The 25,235-nt window shown below is 36.5% G+C and overlaps 2 protein-coding genes across 4 annotated transcripts in view; both read left to right on the forward strand.

Moving 5' to 3' along the window:
• Positions 1 to 6,712, forward strand: part of LOC139938018 (adhesion G-protein coupled receptor G7-like) — a 244,279-nt gene extending 237,567 nt beyond the window's left edge. Inside the window, exons 11-15 of the mRNA XM_071933373.1 lie at positions 790 to 957; positions 2,116 to 2,225; positions 2,359 to 2,621; positions 3,798 to 3,864; positions 4,431 to 6,712. Of these exons, the coding sequence (XP_071789474.1) occupies positions 790 to 957; positions 2,116 to 2,225; positions 2,359 to 2,621; positions 3,798 to 3,864; positions 4,431 to 4,920 (1,098 nt within the window). The 3' untranslated portion in view covers positions 4,921 to 6,712. The remainder of the gene's footprint in view (positions 1 to 789; positions 958 to 2,115; positions 2,226 to 2,358; positions 2,622 to 3,797; positions 3,865 to 4,430) is intronic.
• A 4,495-nt stretch (positions 6,713 to 11,207) lies between these two features.
• Positions 11,208 to 25,235, forward strand: part of LOC139938014 (uncharacterized) — a 63,087-nt gene continuing 49,059 nt past the window's right edge. For all 3 annotated transcript variants that reach the window (XM_071933364.1, XM_071933366.1, XM_071933365.1), the window contains exons 1-7: positions 11,208 to 11,559; positions 21,520 to 21,766; positions 23,402 to 23,457; positions 24,276 to 24,395; positions 24,530 to 24,652; positions 24,848 to 24,967; positions 25,101 to 25,223. In XM_071933364.1, coding sequence (XP_071789465.1) covers positions 11,355 to 11,559; positions 21,520 to 21,766; positions 23,402 to 23,457; positions 24,276 to 24,395; positions 24,530 to 24,652; positions 24,848 to 24,967; positions 25,101 to 25,223 — 994 coding nt within the window. In that variant the 5' untranslated portion in view covers positions 11,208 to 11,354. The remainder of the gene's footprint in view (positions 11,560 to 21,519; positions 21,767 to 23,401; positions 23,458 to 24,275; positions 24,396 to 24,529; positions 24,653 to 24,847; positions 24,968 to 25,100; positions 25,224 to 25,235) is intronic.

Here is a 25,235-nt window from a genome sequence, read left to right on the forward strand (position 1 = left end):
AACAAAAAAGTGACTAGAGTGGGATTTGTACCGACAACCTCTGGATTAAAGTGCCAGTGCTCTACCAACTGATATCTAACCCACTTTGGGTGGCCGCCCTATGTTGTCAATCCTTTTATTCGGGGATGACCCAGGTTCGGGGATGGGCAATTAAATACCATGATTGTATCACTGTATGGTGTCATTGTCTAGTGGTTAAGAGCATCAAATTCAAGTTCTGGTGGTTAAAGTCACTGTAGTGTGGGTTTTGGCCCGGGTCGTGAAACTTGTGTCATTGAGCAAGATACTTTACTATAATTGCTTATCTAATTCACCCACAGGTATAAATGGTTATTGTTGTGATATGAGATTCTTAAAGTGGTATGAAAGAATAAAGACCTTGGTCTGGATTTAGGAAAGCAACCATCGTTTAACGCATTAATTACTTCATAGAATCACATCACTTCTGGTTGCAAACTTGGAGCAGGACGTCATTGATGTATACTATACTAGGGAGATGAGAAAGATTACAGGAAAATTATAGGCCCAAATGACCGGTAGTCGATTTCACGAAATGTTAGAATTCATCATATTATCTCGAGTAAGGACAAGCTAAAACTGAGGATTAATCTTAAGGATTACATGGTACAGTGCAAGGCTGGGACCAAGTCCTAAAGATTAAAGGTTTAATACAATCGACGGCAGGACACCAATGTAAAACACATTGATACCTTCTTGCTAAATGTGCTATTTTTATAAAAACAAATTTACTTCTTGCTATACCATGCCCTTGCACTGTGTAACCCTCAGGTCAGTGACCCCGATGAGATGATCAATGGGTCCCAATGCGTCTTCTGGGATTTCTCGTTGAACGTTGGTTTTGGAGATTGGTCAAGCGAGGGCTGCAGTAAAGCCCTAGTCAACAACAGCAGGACGGTGTGTCACTGTAACCACTTGACGAGCTTTGCTGTGATTGTGGTGAGGACATTGCTAAAAAAACTACAGTTTAAATTAAAAAAGTGCTCATCCTTGTCCACCCTGAAAATTACCTTAATTACCATGTAGAGTGTCATGGCCGAGTGGTTAAGAGCGTTGAATTCAAGTTCTGGTGCTGGTTCACCGGAGTGTGGGTTCGAATCCCGGTCGTGACACTTGTGTCCTTGAGCAAGATGCTTTACTGTACTTGCTTCTCTTCACCCAGGGGTATAAATGGCTACCTGCGAGGGTAGAGGTTGATAGTGTGTAGGAAAAGCAACAAGCGCCTTACAGGTAGCTCAGGGCTGTACACTCCCAAGGGAGCTGAGAATTATTAAGAGGGGATGTTATTGGCCCTATGACCAGGGCACTAATGTAAAGCGCATTGATACGGTTTCTGTGAAATGCGCTATATAAGAATTTGTCATCATTATTATTATTATTATTATTATTATTATTATTATTATTATTATTATTATTATTATTATTATTATTATTATTATTATTATTATTATTATTATTATTATTATTATTGTTATTGTTATTGTTATTGTTATTGTTATTGTTATTGTTATTGTTATTGTTATTGTTATTGTTATTGTTATTGTTATTGTTATTGTTATTGTTATTGTTATTGTTATTGTTATTGTTATTGTTATTGTTATTGTTATTGTTATTGTTATTGTTATTGTTATTGTTATTGTTATTGTTATTGTTATTGTTATTGTTATTGTTATTGTTATTGTTATTGTTATTGTTATTGTTATTGTTATTGTTATTGTTATTGTTATTGTTATTGTTATTGTTATTGTTATTGTTATTGTTATTGTTATTGTTATTGTTATTGTTATTGTTATTGTTATTGTTATTGTTATTGTTATTGTTTTTGTTATTGTTATTGTTATTGTTATTGTTATTGTTATTGTTATTGTTATTGTTATTGTTATTGTTATTGTTATTGTTATTGTTATTGTTATTGTTATTGTTATTGTTATTGTTATTGTTATTGTTATTGTTATTGTTATTGTTATTGTTATTGTTATTGTTATTGTTATTGTTATTGTTATTGTTATTGTTATTAATTTGGTGCTTCCGACAAGTGAGATGTACTCAAACTATTTCCTGTTATTGATACATACTTTCTGCGATGGTCTTTCCTAGGATATTTATGGTAACCAGGAGAATGTTGTTTTAAGTATCATCAGTAAAATAGGATGCGCTGTGTCTGTCGTTGCCCTCATCATTACCATCATCACATACCTCTACATCAAGTAAGTTGCATCCTCTCATATAAAAGACTGTTTATTAAGTCTGGTGCCTTTTCACTTTTTACAACTTCCAGCTTTTAAACCTTTCAGATACATAATATATATATATTTTTTCTGTTCCACTTTTATCTCCCAGGAAACTTCGCACCAAGCGCCCTCGGCAGATCTTGATCTGCTTCTCCTTCTCCCTCTTGGGGCTTTACCTCGTCTTCCTGACCGGTATCGAGGCTACGAAGCCAGCAGTAGGGTGTACTATCGTGGCGGTGTTGATTCATTTCTTCACTCTAGCTTCAGTGGCTTGGATGGCCGTAGAAGCCACCAATATGTATCTTCTCTTTGTGAAAGTACTTAACGCCAATGTGTCACACTTCATGCTGATAGCCTCCGTCACTGCCTGGGGTAAAATTCCAAACATTATGGTTAAAGCCAGTGGACACTATTGGTAAATGTCAAAGACCAGTCTTCTCACTTGCTGTATATTCACAAAATAAACCTGTGAAAATTTTATCTCGATTGGTCGTCCGAGTTGCGAGATAACTATGAAAGAAAAAAACACCCTTGTCACACGAAGTTGTGTGCTTTCATGCTTGATTTCGAGACCTCAAATTCTAAACTTGAGGTCTCGAAAACAAATTCGTGGAAAATGACTTCTTTCTCGAAAACTACTCCACTTCAGAGGGAGCCGTTTCTCACAATGGTTTATACTACCAACCTCTCCCCATTACTCGTTACCAAGTAAGGTTTTATGCTAATAATTATTTTGAGTAATAACCAATAGTGTCCACTGCCTTTTAAGGATTTGGGTACTTTTTCAAAATGTCCATAGATTTACATTAAACTTACAGGGTTTGAAGATAATGATAGTGGAAAGCTCCCCTTCAAATATTACTTACTGAGGTGTTGTAGTTTTTTTTTTAGAAATGGGTAAAACAATGCAATGAAAATACGTTTGTAAATGCTTAAAATAATTTTGGTCTCATGAGACGAAAATTATTTTCATTATATTGTTTTACTCATTACCCAAAAAATACAGCACTTCAGCACGTAATATTTTCAGGGAAGCTTTCTACTATAACAAACTTCAAACTGTGTAAGTGTTGTGGGTTTTTTTGTCCTACAAAAAGTACATACACCTTTTAAGAGTTATGGTATTCGCAGACTTAGGTATGGGTCCTATAAACAGAATAACTAACAACAGCATAAGTAAAAGCAGCAGCATCATGAAGCAGCACAACAACCATGCTTCTAGCAGCAGCAGCAAGGAACAGCAATAAGCATCAAGCACGGCAGCTGCACTTTGTTACTCTTATAATCGTTGCGGTACCCGCTGCCAGGGTGCCGCAAGGGGTATTAGGAGGGAGGGGTATTTTTTCGCAACCCTCATCCTGTATCATCCTGTATCATCAAAATTTCCAATGTCGTAGTGATTTTTAATGGGGAATGTATTCTTCTAAATCGATTCGAAATAGGAATCCTTAAAAAAAAAACACACATCGGTGTATGGGTAAAAAAATAATTAATAATATTCTTTTTTATTCTATTATATTCCATTCTCTTGTGTTTTCGTTACTGCAGGTTTGCCACTACTGGTTGTAGTTATCATCCTTGCTGTAGACCACACCAATTACGGAACTGCCGATTAGTAAGTTCATGGCAACATTTTAGTATATTCACCTGTGTACATGACATGAGACACTATAAGTGGTACAACTTTTTGAATTGAAATGAATTGAGCTTTGCATCCGCACTTCAGCAGTTTTTCCAATAGCTGTAAAAAAAATTATTACGCAGTGCAAAATTCCCCTGACCTGCTGAGATCTCTTCACTGGCTGCCAGTAAGAGAAAGAATCAATTAATACAAAATCATTATGTATGTTCACAAAATGTCTTCATGGTCAAGCACCAAAATACCCAGGTCGACCCCGGTGTGTAGCGTTTTATTTTCCCAGGACGAGTGTGTGCAGATTATTACCCACGTTCGTCCTGGTAAAAAAAAAACGCCACACACCTGGGTCGACCCAGGGGAGCTAAACGAACGCACCCTTTAATACCAACTATAGGTCACGTGACGTACGGAGCGCAATCGGTCTTTTGGGTTACCAAATTGAAGCTTTGTGGTTGGACACAAAAGAGAGACCAACATTAATTTGAAATTTATTTTTAACAATGTTTGGATCAAAACAAATCCATGTTTTTGTTTGTTTACAGTTGCTTCCTAAAGCCCGGCAACGCGTTTTACTTTGGCCAGATCCTCATCATTGGGTTTGTACTGCTGTTCAACTTCATCATCTTCACTCTGGTCATGCGCAGGTTGACATGTGCCCGCAAGGGCATCAGCTCTACCTCGGACAGGGGAAATCGGGAGGAGACACTGCGACGTCTCCAGAACGCCGTGATCATCTCGGTCCTCCTTGGTCTGACCTGGGTCTTCGGACTCTTGTCTCTCATCGAGACGGCCAACTTTGTCTTCCAGATCTTATTCTGCATCTTCAATTCCCTCCAGGGATTAATGATCTTCATCTTGTTCTGTCTGAGACAGCAGGAGATTCGCAAAGCTTGGGTGGCTTTCTTTAAATGCGGAGACGATCGCCAAGCCAAGTACAGTAATAAAGCAGGCGCCACAAGCAGAGGCAGTACAGATACTAAAACCAAAGGTACCATACCATTGACCAATCAAAGCACTAATAGCACCGGTTAAATACTACAAAACATTGGTCCGGAGCTTTTTCTGGTAGGTTATTTGTATTGCTTCCCCTTCTATCTCATTAGTTCTGTTGTGTTCTATGTGCTTTATCAATGACTTCTTTATACGGCTGTTTTTATTAATCACATTTATGTAGATATTACAACAAATTATTGGAAGCCTGAAGTAATATGTTTACATCAAAACACATGAGGCCCGCAGTCATCAAAAGAGATGAGCTAGAGTAACAGTAACAGTAACGTTTATTTCAATGCTGCTATACAAACGAAATAAGACAATAACGTATATTTATGTCGAAACAAGAAGAAGAGGAAGCAATATACGGTAGTATAAGGTAAATACGCATCATCAGGTGACCCTTCTCGTGGTGGCGTGATGATGCGTATTTTTGTTTCTAGGTGGAACGTGGGTAAATATCTGCACACATTCGTCCTGAAAAAAAGGCGACTTTTCTAGGACGAACGTGAGGTTGTTAACAGTGCCCACGTTCGTCCTGGAAAAAATAAAATACCCCACCTGGATGAGCACACGGGGTCGACCCAGGGAAGCTAATCGAACGCACCCATAGTTAAATACTTGCAGGGAAGTACATGTTTAGTTGCAACGCCCCCCCCCCCCCCCCCACAATGACTCGGTGTCTGCACATGTTGACAAACCCTTTCCATTGGTTTGAGTGATTGTTTTGCAATCTCAGTTGTTCATATGTCTAGGTATTGCCTGGGTTATTTTAAATTATTTGTTTGCCGAATTATGTAGTTTTTATAATTTGGTTTCATCTTTCAATAATTTTGTACACAAAGACACAAAGGATGCTGGTAGTTTTATCCTGCCCCTTCCAACAAAATCACAGACCCTGTTGATAAACACCCCGAGTGTGTGTGGTATGGTCCAGCTTAGGATACCATGGCATATATGACCAGTGTCCTCGATGTGGTAAGGACAATGTCAATAATATCTAAAAAAAATAACAGCATGTCCTGCGACGGCCTTACTACTGGGTTTTATGACAGGGACTCCGGAAAGAATCGGAGAAGTTCTGGTCAACAAACTGGAATATTTTAGACGGTTTTATCAACAATATTATAAATAATTTATGAGCATATGAACTATGTAAATATTATGTCGACATCATGTGATTATACGAGGACCATTTTAGGGTTTTTTCTCGGTATAAACATACTACTCGTGTGGTTCGCATAACTACGCAGACTTTTTATAATTCAGCTAGATTGAACTGTGTACCACTTTTTGTTTTGCTTAGCAAAGTGCTATGTGGTTCAAATGTTACGCATTGATTTTTTATAATTTAACCAGATTGAACTGTGCACAACTTTTTGTTTTGCTTATCAAAGTGCTATGTGGTTCAAATGTTACGCATTGATTTTTTATAATTCAGCCAGATTGAACCGTGCACCACTTTTTGTTTTGCTTAGCAAAGTGCGATGTGGTTCAAATGTTACGCAGACTTTTTATAATTCAGCCAGATTGAACCGTGCACCACTTTTTGTTTTGCTTAGCAAAGTGCTATGTGGTTCCAATGTTACGCAGACTGTTTATAATTCAGCCAGATTGAACTGTGCACCACTTTTTGTTTACGCAGACTTTTTATAATTCAGCTGGATTGAACTGTGCACCACTTTTTGTTTTGCTTAGCAAACTGCTATGTCACATTGGTGATGAATCTAAGTGCTTTTTGAAATCGAGCCCCTGCCAAGCAGATGTAATTAAGCTAATAAAATGGAATCTTGTGTAAAAAAAAGTGCCTGGAGACAATAGTTACAATGTGTGCAGTAGTGCCAAACTGGTGTTTTAATTTGTATATATTTATTTAATCTCGTTGTAAAGCCAAATGATTCTAAGAAAAGCGAACTTAATCCCAAAACTATTCCAGTTTTGCAATTGAAAGAAGACAAACGAGGATTGTTCCTGGGAACTAATCCTGGGAAACCCGACGCAGCAGCGCGGAGATTTTTACAGATTTTCAAACAGTACAGATACTAATAAATTATGAAACACATTACCTGTATGGTGATAGGGGTTCACTGCCCTCTACCGGCTAAAAACAAGGGTAGATCGTGTAATACAAAATATAATTGTCTTTTTCTATACTATGTGGCACTGAGTTTGACACAAACAAATTACATTCTTTTTATTACTAGCTGCTCTGATAAAAGTATTTTCCCATGAGTGCAAGCAATTGTTTGATAACAATAGACACATTTTACTATTGAGTTCTGGTACAACAGGTGAATCCGAAATTTTACACACGTCATGTATTACATCTGTTTTATTGTATCACTTTTTACACTGCAACTTAATACAAGCAAACAGACAATTCAACCAATAATGCTCCGCCCCTTTAATTTGTTGACCATTCACAATCACGAATGCCCAAAACGTCTGGAAAATGTTACATAACAACATAAGCTACCCACGTAGACAATGTTACATAACAACATAAGCTACCCATGTGGAAACAGTACACAGTGGGCGGGTCTGAATGGCACAGCTGTTTCTGAAGAGATGCCGAACACGACACAACGCTTCTAAATCACCAAATGAAAACGGTATTTAACTTCTCACAAAAAATGACAAGCCCTGCGTATACGATACGAATTCACCTCTATACACACTGTATGCTGTTTTAAATATTCCATAAGTGTTTTGGGGACTAGATTATCTTTATTTTATCATTCGGCATATACAAGTGGGATTGAACCAACCCATGGAGCCTGCAAAGCACCGACAGCGCGACATGTGTAGAAAGGTAGGTCTTTTTCCTGGAGCTATTTGGTGCTTGGTAGTCGATGGTAGCTCAACATCAACGTCGGCAGTTTCGAAGTCATCAGTTTGATTTATGTGGCAACTTTTAAAGGCAGTGGACACGTTTGGTAACTACTCAAACAAATTGTAGCGGAACAACTAACTTGACAACGAGAAATGGAGAGCTGTTGGTAGTATAAAACATTGTGAGAAACGGCTCCCTCTGAATTGTAACGTATAGTTTTCGAGAAAGAAGTAATTTTTTTTTCACGAATTTGATTTCAAGACCTCAGATTTAGATTTTGAGGTCTCGAAATCAAGTATGTGAGTGTTTTTTCAAATACATGTTTTGATAATAATATAGGCATTATATTACTCGATAGATCATACCAAACTGCGCGGTGATTATCATGTTGTACAAGGTTAATAATCAATTGCGCCCTCTCTGGACCTATCGATCTGGGTAACTATAGACTTGATTCAAGTCCCATTCTCGTGTGAGAGGTCCCTAAGCTATTACCTCAACTTACGATGAAACAACCCCGTAGCGTACAGTACAGTGCGCGCTCGCCGTCAAAGCGGAACAGGTTTTGGAATGCAGAGCATCACAAAACAGTAGTTTCCTGGGGATGGCACGGGATTGGGACTTGAGTCAAGTCTAGGGTAACTATTCAACTGAGTCTGACTTTTTGGTAATGGCAATGGCTACGGCAGACGGTCGTAACCACAAACGAACGGTCATATTCTCCAACGTTGTTGTTGTAGCCAATAGACACAGCTGTAGCCGAAGTCGCTATATTCATACACTCAAAAAGAGGTTGAAATGCAAAGCGGGCGCGGCTTACTAGAACTACGTCACACGAACAGCGTATAAGGGCATAATGTGAAGCCATGCGGAAACATGAGTCAGTACTGTGTAGGTATGAATATATCATGTTGTAAACTTTAAAATGAAACTTGTTATTTTAGAATTATAGGCGGGGTGAATAATAGCGAAGCAGTGCTCAGTTTTTAGAATGTTTCGACTGCAGTGAATCAGGTGGAACATGCCCATCGAGCACAATCAGCGTCTTTATAGATTTAGCTCGAGTCATCAAATTATCCCTACGAAACTTTCATTTTCTGGACAATACACAAGTGTGGTTTATGGGTGTTTTTTTTGGGCGGGTTACCGTGAAAGTGTGATGCTTCGACTTTGGCAATATTGTTTTTATATAGAGTGTGGAGATGAAATCTGCACGATCCTTAAGCCCTCAACAAACACTATTAGTTAGTCAGCAAGAAGTTTTCATCAAATTACATGATTACTTTGACAAAAGTACCAATTGTTTCCCTCACATCATTACGGAACTCCACGATACAATAACTTGCTAAGTGGATTTATTTAATACATATTGAGCTTATGTGTCGTGAACACTTAAAAAATCATCAAGAAAAATTACCAAAACTAAGAATTCGAATTTCCATTTTGTCTTTAATAGTTTGTTTTAAGTAGCCTAGTCCTGTTTAAGGTAATAAGCACGGAAGGTCGAGTTTTATTAGGAAAATTAGGTCGACGTCTTACTGGTGGGTCGTCGTATTGGTGAGATTTAGGATATCGTGTTAAACGTAATACATTAAGCCCGTCTTCTCATGCTGGTGATTATGACATCAACATTTTTTTCGAACAGGCATTAACAGTAGTTTACCAGCTCCATATACAAACAATAACAGCTAAGGCTAGGAAAATGACAATCTACAGTTAGTTAAAAAATATAAAGATTTTTTGACAATTGACAATATTTAGCATAATGCAGTTCGATAAACTCATCCGTTTGCAGTGCTGCGGTTATGGGAGAACTTTTTATCCATAACAACTTGAATATGAGAAGCATTTCTGACAGTACGCAAACTGTCTTTTTAGTTGCTGTTTTTACTCTTCCTTTGTGACCTTTCCAGAATGTGGCCATTATCTAAAAATAAAAATAATAAAACTCCAAAAAAACATTTAAATGACATTTCCCCAGGTTTGGTTTGCGGTTTATATCTACAATAATAGGATTGAAACAAACAGCGAACAGAAAGCAGAGAGCAACCCTTTCATGTCAACGTAGTAAGGTAAGTTTTGGTTTTAACCACCACGCATAATATTTTTAAAGATGATTATCAGGAAGTGATTACGAAAAGAAATGAACAAAATAAAACACCCAAAGTTTATGGGTTAAAAACAAATGTACCTCAATGGTAACATAAAACGTACTTCTATCTTGTCTGGGGGATATTACTACCTCAACGTGTTAGTGGTTGTACCTAAACTGACAAGTTTTTTCAACAAGTGACAGACACTTCACGGTTATCAACAAGTCACACTATTTATTTTTTTTCTGGTGACATTTCTTTGGTAGTTGACTCATTCTTTACATTTCGATGTCCACCTCCCTTTACCCCCTAACAAAGCCCACTTCACCTTGAGTCACGGACGGAGTGTACTCTTGAAGGCACTACAGTTGAAGGTCTATTAAACATAAGGGTCAGTGGAAACACTTGTTTAACATGACCAGATGGATAGACACAATTGGGTTAGTACAAAGCTTTAGAACCCTTCAGCGCCTACAGGCGCTATCACTGGATCTATTTTTCAGTCAAAAACGGGACACATCACACAGCATTTTGGTTGGTAGTCTGGTTCTGTTTAGCCAAGTTTTTGTTTGTGTTAAAAAACACTTGTTAGTAAACGTGCTGTCCATGATAATAACATTTTGTTCAGTAACAAAACAGTTTGCAGGATTTTGTTAGTTTCATGTAACGTAGGTTTTTGCTTGTTTAGTGTTTTGATGATAGGTATTAACATTTTTATCTCTCTGTTCTGATTATTCATTGTGTAAATTGAATTGAACTGAACTGAGACCAGTTAACTTCCGCTTTTTCACACCACACTACACAGTCCTCTTGTCTGTACACTTTTGTTGTTATTGTCTTTTGAATGAGATCTTCCTTAATTATATTAATAATCATAGCATAATTGGAACAATCAGCTGCTGCGAGAAGGCATTTCGAAACCAATGACTCCAAGTTGTGTTTAACAGAGACTTATTTTTTGCACGAGTTCAAAACGCTTTGTTGTGAAAAAAATGGAAACCAGTTTGTTTGCACCATAAAAAACCACCGAAGCATGTTAAAAAAACAGCCGTGCACGGTTATGATGCTCAATTGAAAACTTTTAGTGATTCATCTGTTCATAGCCTTGGTTTGCCATTTCGTGTATAATATCACTGAGCGGGAAGTTAAGAAGAGAGGTTGACACAAGCTAAGGGTTTCAAATAGAAATGAAAACCCCGTACTGTAAAGCAAGGTCAATGATTCCAGTGCCTTTGTCACCAGCATGGATACAATAATACGTGGATTTCAGGGAGTGTAATGTACGTTATACAGCTGACTGGTTCGCTATGGGCTAGTTTGACCGAATTATATTTCTTTTCCAACAATAAAGGAACACAAATTTACCAAGTGCTGACATTTTGTGCGACTATATACGCAGATTGAATGAGCTATTGCGTACCATTTGAACGTATACACACACAGAAACACATTGAACTTCGTAAAGGCACCAAAAACCGCTTATTTTAAAGGACATTTTCAGTAAAATCAACGCGTTCAGAGTGGGACCCGGTAGGGTTGAAGTCACCATGGAGTACAAAGATTTGATATACTCTGTTTTAGTGCTTTTTCTGGTCCTTCGGAGTGGTACATGTCGATCGACTGGAGCACCAAGTCAGGCCTGTTCATCTCTGACGCCAAGCCATTCTGGATCCTCACAGCCAAGCAGTACAAGTCCGTACCAACTAGAGCTGGTTTCTGGCAATACCTATGCTGCAGGAGGAACAGTAACAGGTTGGTGTGTTTATGTTTTGAGATTGAGAAAATACACCAACTTGCACTGCTGATGCTTGTTCCGCAGACATTGCAAGGCAAGGGAAATGTTTCTGACAAAAATGTTTCTCAAAAGAGTTAATTTATATTCATAAACCCATTTCAATATTTTCTAAAATAAAATGAACTTTTGATATTGTAAACATTAGCTTTAAACATAACAACGTCCCATAGTTTTTGCAATTTCCATTTATAAAAGAAGAAATTGCTATCGGATTCTTTCGTTGGAAAGGTAATTTTTTGGTCAATCGTTAGTTTAAAAACATACCTAGTATCAATAAACCAGCGAAAATTTCGTCAGTTAATTGGGTTGTGTTAGAAGTTAAACAAAGTGTACAGGTAAAGGTTAATAATGTTTTTAAATTCTTAAAAGCACTGAACACTATTGGTAATAACTCAAATAATTGTTATAATCTAAAAACCTTACGGGCAATGGAGAGCTGTTGATAGTATAAAACATTGTGAGAAACGGCTCCCTCTGAAGTAACGAATTTTTCGTGGGAAAAGTAATTTTCCACGAATTTCATTTCGAGACCTCACAATTAGATTTTAAGGTCTCGAAATCAAGGATCTGAAAGCACACAACTTCATGTGACAAGGATGTTTTTTTAAACTTCCATTATCATCTCTCAACCTCGACGACCAGTTGAGTTCAAATCTTCACAGGTTTGTTATTTTATGCATAATGGTGAGATACACCAAGCGAGAAGACTGTCCTTTGGCAATTACCAATAGTGCCCAGTATCTTTAAGGCTTGTTTTGATTGCGTCAATCTAATTAAGGAAACCTAATCTATTGGATTGTGTTATAGTTTTCTCTAGCTTGTCAGTTGTTCAGACTGATGTATAAAGGTTTTCAATCACACATAAAAATATATATATTTGTGGTTTATTATTTGATATATATATATATATATATATACATACAATAACACCTTGTGTGAAAAAAAAAAACACTCTTCTTGATATCGCCAACCATCTGGATCGGTTGTTTTACTGAAAAATAATCTGCGATTGGGATATACACAATCTGAGAAACATGTAATGCACAATTGAAATTGTTTTGATTCCCTTTCTTCGAATCCCCATTTGTTATACATCATCAATGAATGTATTGCTTCTTAATTAGGTTTTAAGGATAGATAAATGACCTACATTACCAAAAATCCTGCCTTTAAATGTCAAAACACTTTTAGCTATGTCATTTCTTTGTATGTTAATACAATGATGTTTGAAAGATTAATGGACCGCTATACGGTATTTGCTTACATGGAAACCGAGTAAATTAATTAGTCCAAACGCCATCAATGCATGTGACTTTTCATTAACAAAAGATATCATCATTACTGATGGGCATTATTAATGCATTTAATAATCATCCACAACAAATTCCAATATTTAGTATGAGCTGCCACATACTGAGTTAGATCTACAAATTAATGCACACCATTGGGCTCAAGCTAAAGGCCGTCTCCCATACTAAAAAAATAACCAAATCACAATTTAATTAAAAACGAACACAACATTGAAAATCACTGATGTTATTATAACCGTTATTTCAAGGTAATACTGTTTAAATAAGTCAAAATATTTAGGGCTTTCCTAACGGCATCGTTTAAGGTATTTTGCAGAAGTTGTTATATGATTAAACACAATTATTGTTTGAGTTTAGTCTGAAAGATTATTGGTTATGAAGTTCATACGCGAACAGTTTTCTGTGAATTTTGTTTATTCTGAAATGAAATAATAGTTGAGGAAACGAAATTATTTGAGACAACTTGATCTAAAAACTTAAAAAGAAATTCATTAGCTGATTTTGCAAAATACTAGAATATTTGTTAAGGATGGGCCTGTTTGCCGATAATTGTTCTTGGTTTTTCACAATCTCTCCTGACTCTCAACGGATTACGCTCAAATGTTCACAGGCTCGTTATTTCCTGTGTTATGGTCGATCATGTATTATATCTTTAATCTGCATTTAAAAATACGAGGCTTCCGTTGTTTGATAGCGTGTTTCCATGGTTATGACTGTGAAAAATGATAAACGAAAGCAAAGTCCCAGTGTTGGTTTACTCGTAATTATCAGATACGTATATAGAATTGAGGCATTGCATGGTGAGGTATCAATATAGATTTGGTTTGCGGTAACACCATCTGTGTGTCTACTTGTGAGGTAGACTTTGTTCTTTAGAGAACTGTCTTGCTTAATTCTACTAACGCGGAGTAGATTGTTCGGGTGTTCGGGAGACTTCTCAGTTCTGAAAAGAACTGTCCTGCTTATTAACTATTACCTGGGCGGATGGTATAGAAATAGGCTGAGACTACTGCAGATGCAGTCTTGGGTTGGTCTCATCGTTTCGACTAGCTAGCTTTAGTCATCATCAGGGGACTGACTCCGCGGTAGTACAGTTAATTACGATCATATAGGCTAAAGTAGTAGTCCAAGCTTATTTATATACCATTCGCCCAGGTAATAGTTAATAAGAAGGACAGTTCTTTTCAGAACTGAGAACCGAACACCCGAACTGAATCTACTCCACGGTAGTAGAATTAAGCAAAACAGTTATAAAAGAACAAGAGAACTCTACCTGGCAAATGAAGTAGATAAACACATGGTGTTATCCCCGCAAACCAATACAGGTATATCAGATACGTATTATGGATGTTCTTTCTCTGTGTATCAATCACCATATATTATGGTGTCAGTGTAGTCCATCTTCTTTGAAACCTATTGTAACGAATCATTCGGAAATGTTCCCTGAAAAAAACCCAGAACATTTGAATCAGAATTATAACCCCTTCAAATACCAAAGTGTTTACAATCACTGCTAAAGACGATTGGAATCTTAATGCTTTGTTTATGGTAATTGCCAATCTGGTTGGTGGATAACTGGACACAAATTTAGACACCTATTTTGGTTAGCTTCTTCAAGGCGGGCAAAAATCATTTAAGAATACCGAGTTTTTTGTATAAATATTTTTGATTAAAGCCAAACCCACAATTCTTTAAAATGTTCCAATGCCAATACCAGGACAATAACTGTGAAAGCTTTGCGCTTATCGAAAACGAGGAACAACTCGAACAAAGACTAGATTTGTCTACCAAGTCACAAATCAACTTTACAATATTTGTTATGAACACAATTAGACACTTAAACATTTTTGTATAACACAAATACATTGTTAAAAATATAACGTTAAAGCAATATTGGGACAAGGGTTTTTAAAACTTTTTAGACAAACCCATTTGCCAATCATGCTCGAATTTATGCGACTATTTGATGGGTTTAATGTTTAAATGAAAGTCACTTATTGGGCAAGATTCTTAATCCAAGTTTTATTCTCGGGTTTTGGTTCTTGATGTTGGTAAAACAGAATTGCTCGCACATAAAACTCAAAGGTTCCAATCTTAGGCCAATAAGTAAAGTAAACAAAAGTAAATCTTCGAAGAAATACCAAAGAGCTTTATAATAATGTTTTAATGTTTCATTTTTTTTTAAACCTTTATCTTGAATATTGTTGAAGGGAACTGCAGCTGGCTAGAGTCATACACAAAGTCTCACAGGACAGTCATAACAGTTGTTTCTTCCACGTATAAATAATAATGATGAATTATAGAATCGCGGGATTAAAGATTAGACAGAAAAATTCGTGTAATCATGAAAGTAACGGAGGTCGGCCGCTCAACCGTCGACTTGTCTGGGCCATCCGTCGAGTTGTCTCAAAGTCGAGTTGTCTGAACCGTTGAGTTGTCCGAACGGATGAGTTGTCCGACGGACGAGTTGTCTGACATTCGTACTAAGAACCGATCATAAATGGTTTGGCGCTGGCGGCAGTGCACGGACTTCACAACACCGCGATCGACATACACACAGCTAGATGTCTCCCTCCCTCCAGTTACAAATTGAGTTGTTATAAAGTGTTAACAAAAATTCACTCAGGGATTTTAGGGGTAGTTAATATTTGTTATGTTACAACCATGAACGTTCGAAAAGTAGGGGTGCTATAGCATATTCCAGCACCCCTTCATTTTTGGTAGGGGGTGCTGCAGCACCCACAGCATCCACCGCTCTCGCGGGCCTGGTTCCGACTTGTTCCTGCAAGTTTGAATACACAAAAGACCAGCATAGTCTATATAGAATTTTAAATATCACCGAGTTCATAGCTCAAATAAAAATTAATACCTGCCGAAATTTTAGTGTCTATAACGTGAAAAAATCTCAACCCATTCACGATCATGAAGTGTCAACATTGGACCGTGACCAAAATGGGAACAAAATATACAAATTATTGGTGAATAACATTTTACTTCATGAATAACCTTTCACACTCACATGTGAAGAAAAGCCTTCCAAATGTTACAATATAAAAAGAGTGTTTAATAAAAAAAAACAAAAAAAAAAAAAAAAAAAAAACGTGATTCTGTGTGACGCCTTGCGTGTTTACAAGCCTCGCTTCAAGGTTCTGGTTGGAAATCTTTGAATAATTTTTGTTTCAATTCGGCATTTTCTTTTCTCTGTAAAACCCAGCCTATTTCTATACCATCCGCCCAGGTAATAGTTAAAAAAACAGAACAGGTTTTTTTTTTCAGAACTGTGAAGTCTACCGAAAACCCGAACAATCTACTCCGCGGTAATTGAATTAAGCAAGACAGTTCTCTAAGAACAAACTCTACCTGGCAAGTAGATACACAAATGGTGTTACCGCAAACCAAATAATATAAACCCAACAAAATTACAATTATATTATTAAACAGTTATCCGCCTGAAAAATATTGTGCTAGAGATCTGTCGCATTTTTATTTTATTATATTTTCTTTAACAGAAGTTATAACTTTCTCGATTTGCAAAATTTAAGTAACTATTTATGAATGTTTAAGAAAATCGTTAGTTAAACCAAAAAACTAATAATAATTGTTTCCTCAAAACACCCTTATCTTACTGTTCGGATCAGAATGAGTGTACTGTTTGCATAGAATGCATAACAGATACCCATATCTGGGACCAGATCTGCTTCAGCACAAATAGTAGCTAAGCATAACAGAACTATGCTTACCAGAATAATTTTACCAGTCAAAACACCATTCCACATGTTCAATCTGTGACTGGTAACCTGCTTATTTTGGCTAACCATCTATTTTCTGCTCAAGCGGCTCTCTGAAATTGGGCCGTACTTGATCGTATTTGTTCTGCGGTTATATTTTCAGTGCATTTCATTTTCAAATGCCTACTGTTCATCATCAGACACGAACCACAATACTCAAATTCACCTAAATAAATTATGCATTCAGATTTGAAACCGTAGAGTAGGGCTTGATCGGGTACAGATAGTAATCTGTGATGGATACACATTATGCTTGCCACTTGTTACTTCTATTATAAAATGATAATTGAAACAGTAAAAAAAATCAATACTAACAGGTGCTTTGCCTTCACAACGGAACAACAACAACCACACCATATAGAAGCCATTTTGATTTTGTATCACAGGCCTGTGGGGGAGGTGTGACAAATCGAATATATTTTTAATTAAAATCTGACTCACAAAATGCTTTGAATGACTTTTTGATTTGGAAAAATGCCGATTTTCTTTCCAGACTGATTTAAAATGTTGGCACATCTGTATATATTATGCCCCGCCGGCGCAGCCAGCCGAATTGGGGGCATATAGACCTTATCGCAAATACCAATGCGCAAGCGCAGACTGTTGAATGAGGTGCATTGTGGGATAGATATGAATCAAATTTTGCTACCAGCTAGACCACAATGCATCTAATTCCAAGCTTTACGCGCGCGCCCCAGTATTTGCGAAAAGGTCTATAGTGTTTGCATTGTCCTTCCGCTATTGTTTTTGGATCCCCTCAGATAAATATTAAACTCACTATGCTAAAACAAAATAAATGTTGTCAGAGCAATAACTTGAAACGAACTTGGTGTAGCAAATCCAATCTTAGCGGGGCATTTGTGTTGTCAACACACCATTCTCGTTCTTATTGAATTTGAAGAGTGATAACAGATGTTAAAGATGCTATGTCAGATTTTTGGCCCCAAACATAAAAAAATAGTTTGTTTTTGAGTGAACATGGTATTTCAAAGAGTATCACCCGCCCTAACGACAAAAAGTTTAACGTTTACTTTTAAGGGTCGGGAACCATGACAACATTTTAAACGTATCTTATAAACACTTAAAAATTGGTCACGTGATATATTGTCGGGATCCCGACAAAAACTAATTTTGAGCACTTTATTTCACTGCTACTAATAACTGGCGGACCCTTTCGAGCAATGGCTCAAATGAAAGCTTGTAACCACCAAAACACCTATTGAATTTAAATAACAAAATTGGGGCCAAATCGGCCAAAAAACTGATAAAGCATCTTTTAATTTGCTTCGGGGATAATGTTATTTAGGTCAAACCTTACACCAATGTATGTCACGCACTGAGTGCACATAGTCCTTTCCAGAGCTCTGTGAAAAAAAAAAAAAAAAAAAATCATTTCTGTTTCACAAAGCAAGTGTGCTCGTATGTATGCTTGACACACATTTATACAACTAAATCATTAAAGTAGGCTAAGTACAATAATTATATTTATGAAACAATATATTTATGAAAGAAAAAAAAAAAAAAAACTTTTTTTTCAACTCTATAGCATTCAATGATCGCAACCACCCACCCAATAAGTTTAACCTTATAGGGTGTTTCCCTCTGAATAAGACCTAGTAACATGCCTGTGATATTTTGTTTCACAGGACTCGGGAAAGTACAATACAGTGCTAACACACCTCGGTGTATATGGAAAAAAAAGATTAATAAGACCTAGTAAACTGCATTGTTTAGTATCGATTGCAGCACAATGGCGTTGAGGGTTTCCAAAGGCGTTTCTGAAGTATTTCGGACGCAGGAATAATAAGATTGACAGGGGTGGGAAGTCTAAAGTGTTGCGAATTGAGATCAACAACTTAAAATGTTGAACCTGGGCTTCTACCTCCACACCTTAATGTTAAATAATTAAAGCAATCTTTGTAAAACTAGAGGATTAGAATAGCAACGTGCGATTTTGCATGACGATATCATAGGCTTTGTAATGTAAGTCAAGATCATGCATAACATCAATATAATTTATTTTTAATGCAGTTGAGTGTTTTACCGTTTCTGAAATCCTGAAAATGATTCGATAATTTCAATTGTTTATCCTTACATTACCCATTAGATAAATAGTCAAAGACGAACACGTTGCTACATTGTTGTCCTATAACAACACAATAATTTGTGTACAGAGCGTAATGACTGGTGTCAGTTATCTGAAAACGTTTTACGGTTTTTCCAATAACGCTTTAAAAGTATCTAAAATCACAATTATAAACAAATGTATGAGCATTAATATGGCGAATCCATAGAAAAACTAAAGCTCTAATATATGCACTCAATGTATAACAGGTCCATTATACAGTTACTTAGACCCTCTAGTAATATTTCTTCTGACTCTGATCACACAGCACCTGGTTTTCGGGAAGTTAATGTCTTTTCTGCAAGATTGATTGATTAGTCCTTGCGGAAAAAAACGTCTGTGTGATTTGTGGATTCGAATCCAACCCGAGAAATAGAATAATAATAATTTTTTCAGTACGGATCCCGTGAAGGGGCAAGTATATCAAAGAGTATATCGAATTCGTATAAATATAATTTTTAATTGGACAAACGAGGTCCCCCTAAAATATAGAATAAAATCAAATTCACTAAAACAGACGGCTAGACCTATTATTTATATAATATACATTAAAAAAAAAAAAAAAAAAAAAAAAAATACAAACAAAGAAGATAAATGTATTTTGTTTCACTCCAACAAATTATGTTGTTCTCTCTAAATATGTCATTCCTTCGAATGGACTGATGACTAACGATGTAACGGGTGTGTTACGTCAGTGATGACAGCCTATTCAAAACGTGAGCGATGAGGGGATCTGTCAAATGTACTTAAAGGAACTGTACACGTTTAGAAATTGTCAAAGACCAGGTTTCTCACTTGGTGTATCCCGTCATAAGCATAAAATAACAGCCTGTTAAAGTTTGGGCTTAACCGGTCAAAGAACTTGCGAGAAGAAGATGAAAGAAAAAACATCCCTGTTGGACGAATTTGTGTGCTTTCAGATTGAAATCATAAAAGACTTCTAGTTCTAGCTAGAAGTCTTTTAATATTTTAGTGAGAGATTACCCCTTTCTAAAAAATCTATGTGACTTCAGAGGGAGCCGTTTCTCACAATGTTTTTACTATCAACAGCTCTCGAATGCTCGTTACCAAGTCAGTTTTAAAGTTAATATTTGTTTTGAGTAATTACCAAACGTGTACCTTCCCTTTAAAGGAAAATCATATTCTTCAAAATTACCGATAAAAAAAACCCTGCAAAGGCGTATTTAAGAACACATATAGTGTTTCAAGTCCATACTCATTGTGTTGATTCGAATAATGTTCTCAGGTTACACTGCGCATATATAGTTTTAAAACACATGAATAATGAACTATTTTTGGTGTCCAATTCTACCAGCAATGAAAATAACCAGGAAAGTATAGAACGTTCAATATAATGAAGTAAATTTTGCAAACTCATTTGAAAAGGTTACACAAACACGAACCGGTTGCAAATAACACAACACTGTCTGAACTCTACATATTTTTTTCTTCTTCTCAAGGTCCCAAAAGAATGCATTTCGGGTCGAAGGATTTAGAGTTCCGTGAATAAATTGCCAAAATACCAAACTTCAATTGAAAATCACTCACCCATTCTCTCTCTTGTACGGGGAGGCTTTTGTATATTTTAAACAACAACACGAAAATATTTTCGATTACTGTGTGTATGTGGAGTGCACATTAATCTATGAATTGAAGAGACTGTTAAGTGTTTGGCTTTTCATTTTTTGTAGACGTGTTAGAAAGAAGAAAAAAAGTATCATACACCCTTCACCTTCTTTTTATAGACTTAGAGATTGTCGGGGTGGAAAATCCTATAAAAAGCCGGCCTTGTTTTTTTTTAGGAGGTCATGCATTTAATAGGCCTACCCATTATCAGATAAAGTTGGAATCCAGACGTATAATCCTAAAAAAATTGTTTTACGGCGTATGGTTTGATTTCTTCGCATGAAGAAAACTTCTTCCAATTAATAGTGCTTTGATTTTTGTTTGATGTTTTAAGAAAGTTTCTATTTATTTTATATTTCAACTTTCTCGTACTGATCAATACTTATGGAACCCTGTGCGATATTGCAACCATGTATTAGTTAACTGTTAACCATAACGGAGTCATACAAATGAAACACATTATATGCCTTTTAAAAATCACGTATGGTTGGGTGTGTTCTTTTTTCATTGTGTGTTTGTAATAGTGGTCTTCCATTTCATTTCTTAAAAAAGGAAAAGAAAGTTGTCCATTTGTTTATTTTATTTTATATACATTATTTCGTGCATTTTGAAGATTCAAAAATGTGTACTCTTTTTAAAAGTAAACTTAATGAGTATCAACAAACCACGATTAGATAGATGGACTTACTACTACTAATAATAGTATTGTTTTATAAGTAATTTTGAATAAGTTCTGCGTGTAGCTTTTACAGTGAACGATGTATTGAGCCGTGAGAGTCTATAATTATTAGTTTGCTTTGTTATACCTCCACGCTGCAACACAAATTGGAACTCCCAACTGTTACGTAACATAAGTGATTACGCAATGGAGCTTTTCGCTTTTTTAAGAAAAGCGCTGGATAAGAGTATTCGAAATATTTGTTTTACTTTTCACAATTAAAATTTGTTTATAGTTATATGACTCGATTTTCTAATTGATTGAAACATTTGAAATGAAATTCAGCGAAGTTCACGACTTGACATTTTCGTTCAAGTAGGTCTTTAAAACTTTCCCCCTTTTTTTCGTAGTTCGTCTTAGCGCCAACCCTAGCACGACCACCTTCAAGGGCGTCATCATGCAGGCCCGCCAGGTCACTGATGGTTCTGTCGTGGGTTCTTGGCAGCTATCAGGCAGCGATTATCAGCACCTTGCATGCCCAGGAGATACCGATGGTCAAGGGACTATCACACACACAGACGGCCAGCTCGTCAAGACACTGCCGGTAACATTCACTTGGAATGCTCCAGTTCAGCTAGTTGGTGATCTGGAATTTCAGTAAGTTTTGAAGACGACTAGATCTTACTTATCGAAACGATGTGTTAGCGTGAAAACTCATCTGTGTTGGTATTTTGATACAATTTGATTTAACTCTTAAAACTCTTAAACCAACTGGTTTGGACTAGGTTTAACTGTGTTCAACTCGGTTGAAATTATAAACCAGTTGGTCTTTGTCCATTTTCCATATTAAACCAACTGGTTTTAACTGTGTTTAACTATTTTATCAACTGGGTGCAACTAGTTCCAGTTAAACCAAGTTTAACTAGGTTCAACTGGAATTTCGACCTGGGACATGTCCAAATAGATCAAGCACACAAACCTGCTGAGCAATTGATTAGCTTGTGCAGAAAGCGCTCGCCTCTCACCAAGGTGATTCGATACCATGGCCAAATGTGAGTTCGGGATTTCTCCCCCGGGGGAAAAATCTTTCGATCTCTGGCTGTGCCCCGTGGTCATAATAGGTTGATGTGGCTAGGCTGTCAGAGGCGTCCTTCGCAATTCAGCTCTCATAGCTGCGAGTAAGGATGTTAGCATCCAAAATCATAATTAGAAAAAGAGAACAGTTTTGCTCAACAGAAATAGGTTACCAGCCAAAATGTAATTTAGCTTAAATTGTTGGGGCTGGTGCCTCACTTATATATTTGCTTAGCAAAGAAATTTTTCAAGCAGTATTTTCGGATTAAATGCTCTTGTGAAATTTTGCACTGTTCTCAAAACCATCAAAACTTTATAGAGACAGTTTTTATGTAGGTTTTTCCTGTGCCCAATTCCATGGTTCTGCTTACAGTCAAATTATGTGGCCTTGATAACCCTTTATTGTTTGGGCTGTAAGCGTCGAAGTCCGCGGTAAGCAGAGCCAACAAATTGAGCCCCGATGTGTCCGCAAGCATCACTTGTACAGACCAGAATCCAAGTTTTATAAACCAAACCTTGGTTTAAATGGTTTTGAGATAGGAACTTTATTTATAAAAAAAAATAAAAAATAAAAAAATAAAAAGAAGAAGATGTATGTAATAATATCCAAAATTCTGACGAAGATTTGCTTTGGAATGTTGATGTAATACGATGGATGACATAACCAAGATGACAGTGTGTCAAACATTACATTTGTATCCCCAGTTCATAATTAAAGCCACTGGACACTATTGGTAATATTGTCAAAAACTAGTATTCACAGTTGGTGTATCCCAACATATGCATAAAACAACAAACCTGTGAAAATTTGAGCTCAATCGGTCATCGAATTTGCGTAAAAATTATGAAAGAAAAACACCCTTGCCACATGACGTTGTGCTTTCAGATGCTTGATTTCGAGACCTCAAATTATGAATCTAAAGTCTCGAAATCAAATTCGTGTAAAATTACTTCTTTATCGAAAACTACAATACTTCAGAGGGAGCCAATTCTCACAATGTTTTATACTATCAACCTCTGCCTATAACTTGTTACCAAGTAAGTTTTTATGCTAATAATTATTTTAAGTAATTACCAATAGTGTCCACTGCCTTTAATGTCTCTGCTTGTCACACAATTCAGCCCTTACACGTGAATTTATTGGCTAAAACGGAGAATTCTTCAAGGAATAATGTCTTAAATTTTGGCTATTAATCACACATTATTTTTTTTCTGTAGGTTTTCGGTTGTCCAGGAATACGTAACGTACTGGACAAATATGAAGTCCTCCATCGGTAAGTTCGTTTTCTTCAGCCATGGTTAAAGATGCTGTGTCAATTTTTTGGTCGTTTTGACCACAAAATTGTTATTTAAAATTCAAGAGGTATCTTGATGGGGGTCGAGAAATTTACAAGCTTTCATTTGAGCCATTGCTCGAAAAAGTCCGCCAATTATTAGTAGCAGTGAAATAAAGTGCTCAAAATTTGTTTTTGTCCGAAACCCGACAATATATCACGTGACCAATTCTTATGTGTTTTATAAGAAACGTTTAAATTTTTGTCATGGTTTCTGACCATTCACTCAAAAAAATATATTGGTTAATGTTTGGGGCCAAAAATCTGACATAGCATCTTTAAGCCCATTTTAGGCCCATTGTGGTGTTTGTGTACGACTTGTTTTTTACACATGGACAACTTTTCTTTCAGGTCTAGATTTATGAGAAAACTATGGTGAATCTAGTGTCATTGACTTTGAAAAATGTATCTTTGATTAAAACATTTTTCTGTTTTGCTTTCCAGTTACTCCAGTAGCAAACCCTTGCATTTCCAACCCATGTCAGAATGGGGCAACATGTTTACCAGGAACCAATAGCTATACCTGCGTTTGTGATGCAGGCTTTACTGGAATAAACTGTCAAATAAGTCATCTTTTCATTCCTGACCTGTTTTCATGTACGAATTATTTTTCTTTCAGTTCTCAACCTAAATTTATAAACTAATCTAGAGTCCTTGTCTGCAAAGTTGTATCATTCAAATTTTCTTTCAGTTCTTAACTGTTCCACTGTCTGCAATATTACATCATTCAAGTTGTGCTTCTATGTTTTGCTTTCCAGCTGCAAGTTCAACACCTCCATGTCTTTCAAACCCATGTCTGAATGGGGCAACATGTTTTACTGGAACCAATAGCTATGTCTGTTCATGCACTGCAGGTTTTACTGGAACAAACTGTCAAAGTAAGTCATCTTTTCTGTCCTCCTGTTCTTATATATGACAAATTGTTTTTTGTTTTTTTTTTCATTTCTGAACTTCTTGTGATTGTTTGCAATATTACATCACTCAAGTTTTGCTTCTATCTTTTGCTTTCCAGCTGCAACAAACCCAACACCTCCTTGTCTTTCAGACCCATGTCAGAATGGGGCAACATGTTTACCAGGAACCAATAGCTATACCTGCGTTTGTGATGCAGGCTTTACTGGAATAAACTGTCAAAGTAAGTCATCTTTTCATTCCTGACCTGTTTTCATGTACGAATTCTTTTTCTTTCAGTTCTCAACCTAAATTTATAAACTAATCTAGAGTCCTTGTCTGCAAAGTTGTATCATTCAAATTTTCTTTCAGTTCTTAACTGTTCCACTGTCTGCAATATTACATCATTCAAGTTTTGCTTCTATGTTTTGCTTTCCAGCTGCAAGTTCAACACCACCATGTCTTTCAAACCCATGTCTGAATGGGGCAACATGTTTGACTGGAACCAATAGCTATGTCTGTTCATGCACTGCAGGTTTTACTGGAACAAACTGTCAAAGTAAGTAATCTTTTCTGTCCTCCTGTTCTTATATATGACAAATTGTTTTTTGTTTTTTTTTCATTTCTGAACTTCTTGTGATTGTTTGCAATATTACATCACTCAAGTTTTGCTTCTATCTTTTGCTTTCCAGCTGCAACAAACCCAACACCTCCTTGTCTTTCAGACCCATGTCTGAATGGGGCAACATGTTTGACTGGAACCAATAGCTATGTCTGTCAATGTGCTGCAGGCTTCACTGGAACAAACTGTCAAAGTAAGTCATAAT

This window comes from Asterias amurensis, chromosome 6 (genome assembly GCF_032118995.1).
Source record: "Asterias amurensis chromosome 6, ASM3211899v1".
Classification (NCBI taxonomy): Eukaryota; Metazoa; Echinodermata; class Asteroidea; order Forcipulatida; family Asteriidae; genus Asterias; species Asterias amurensis.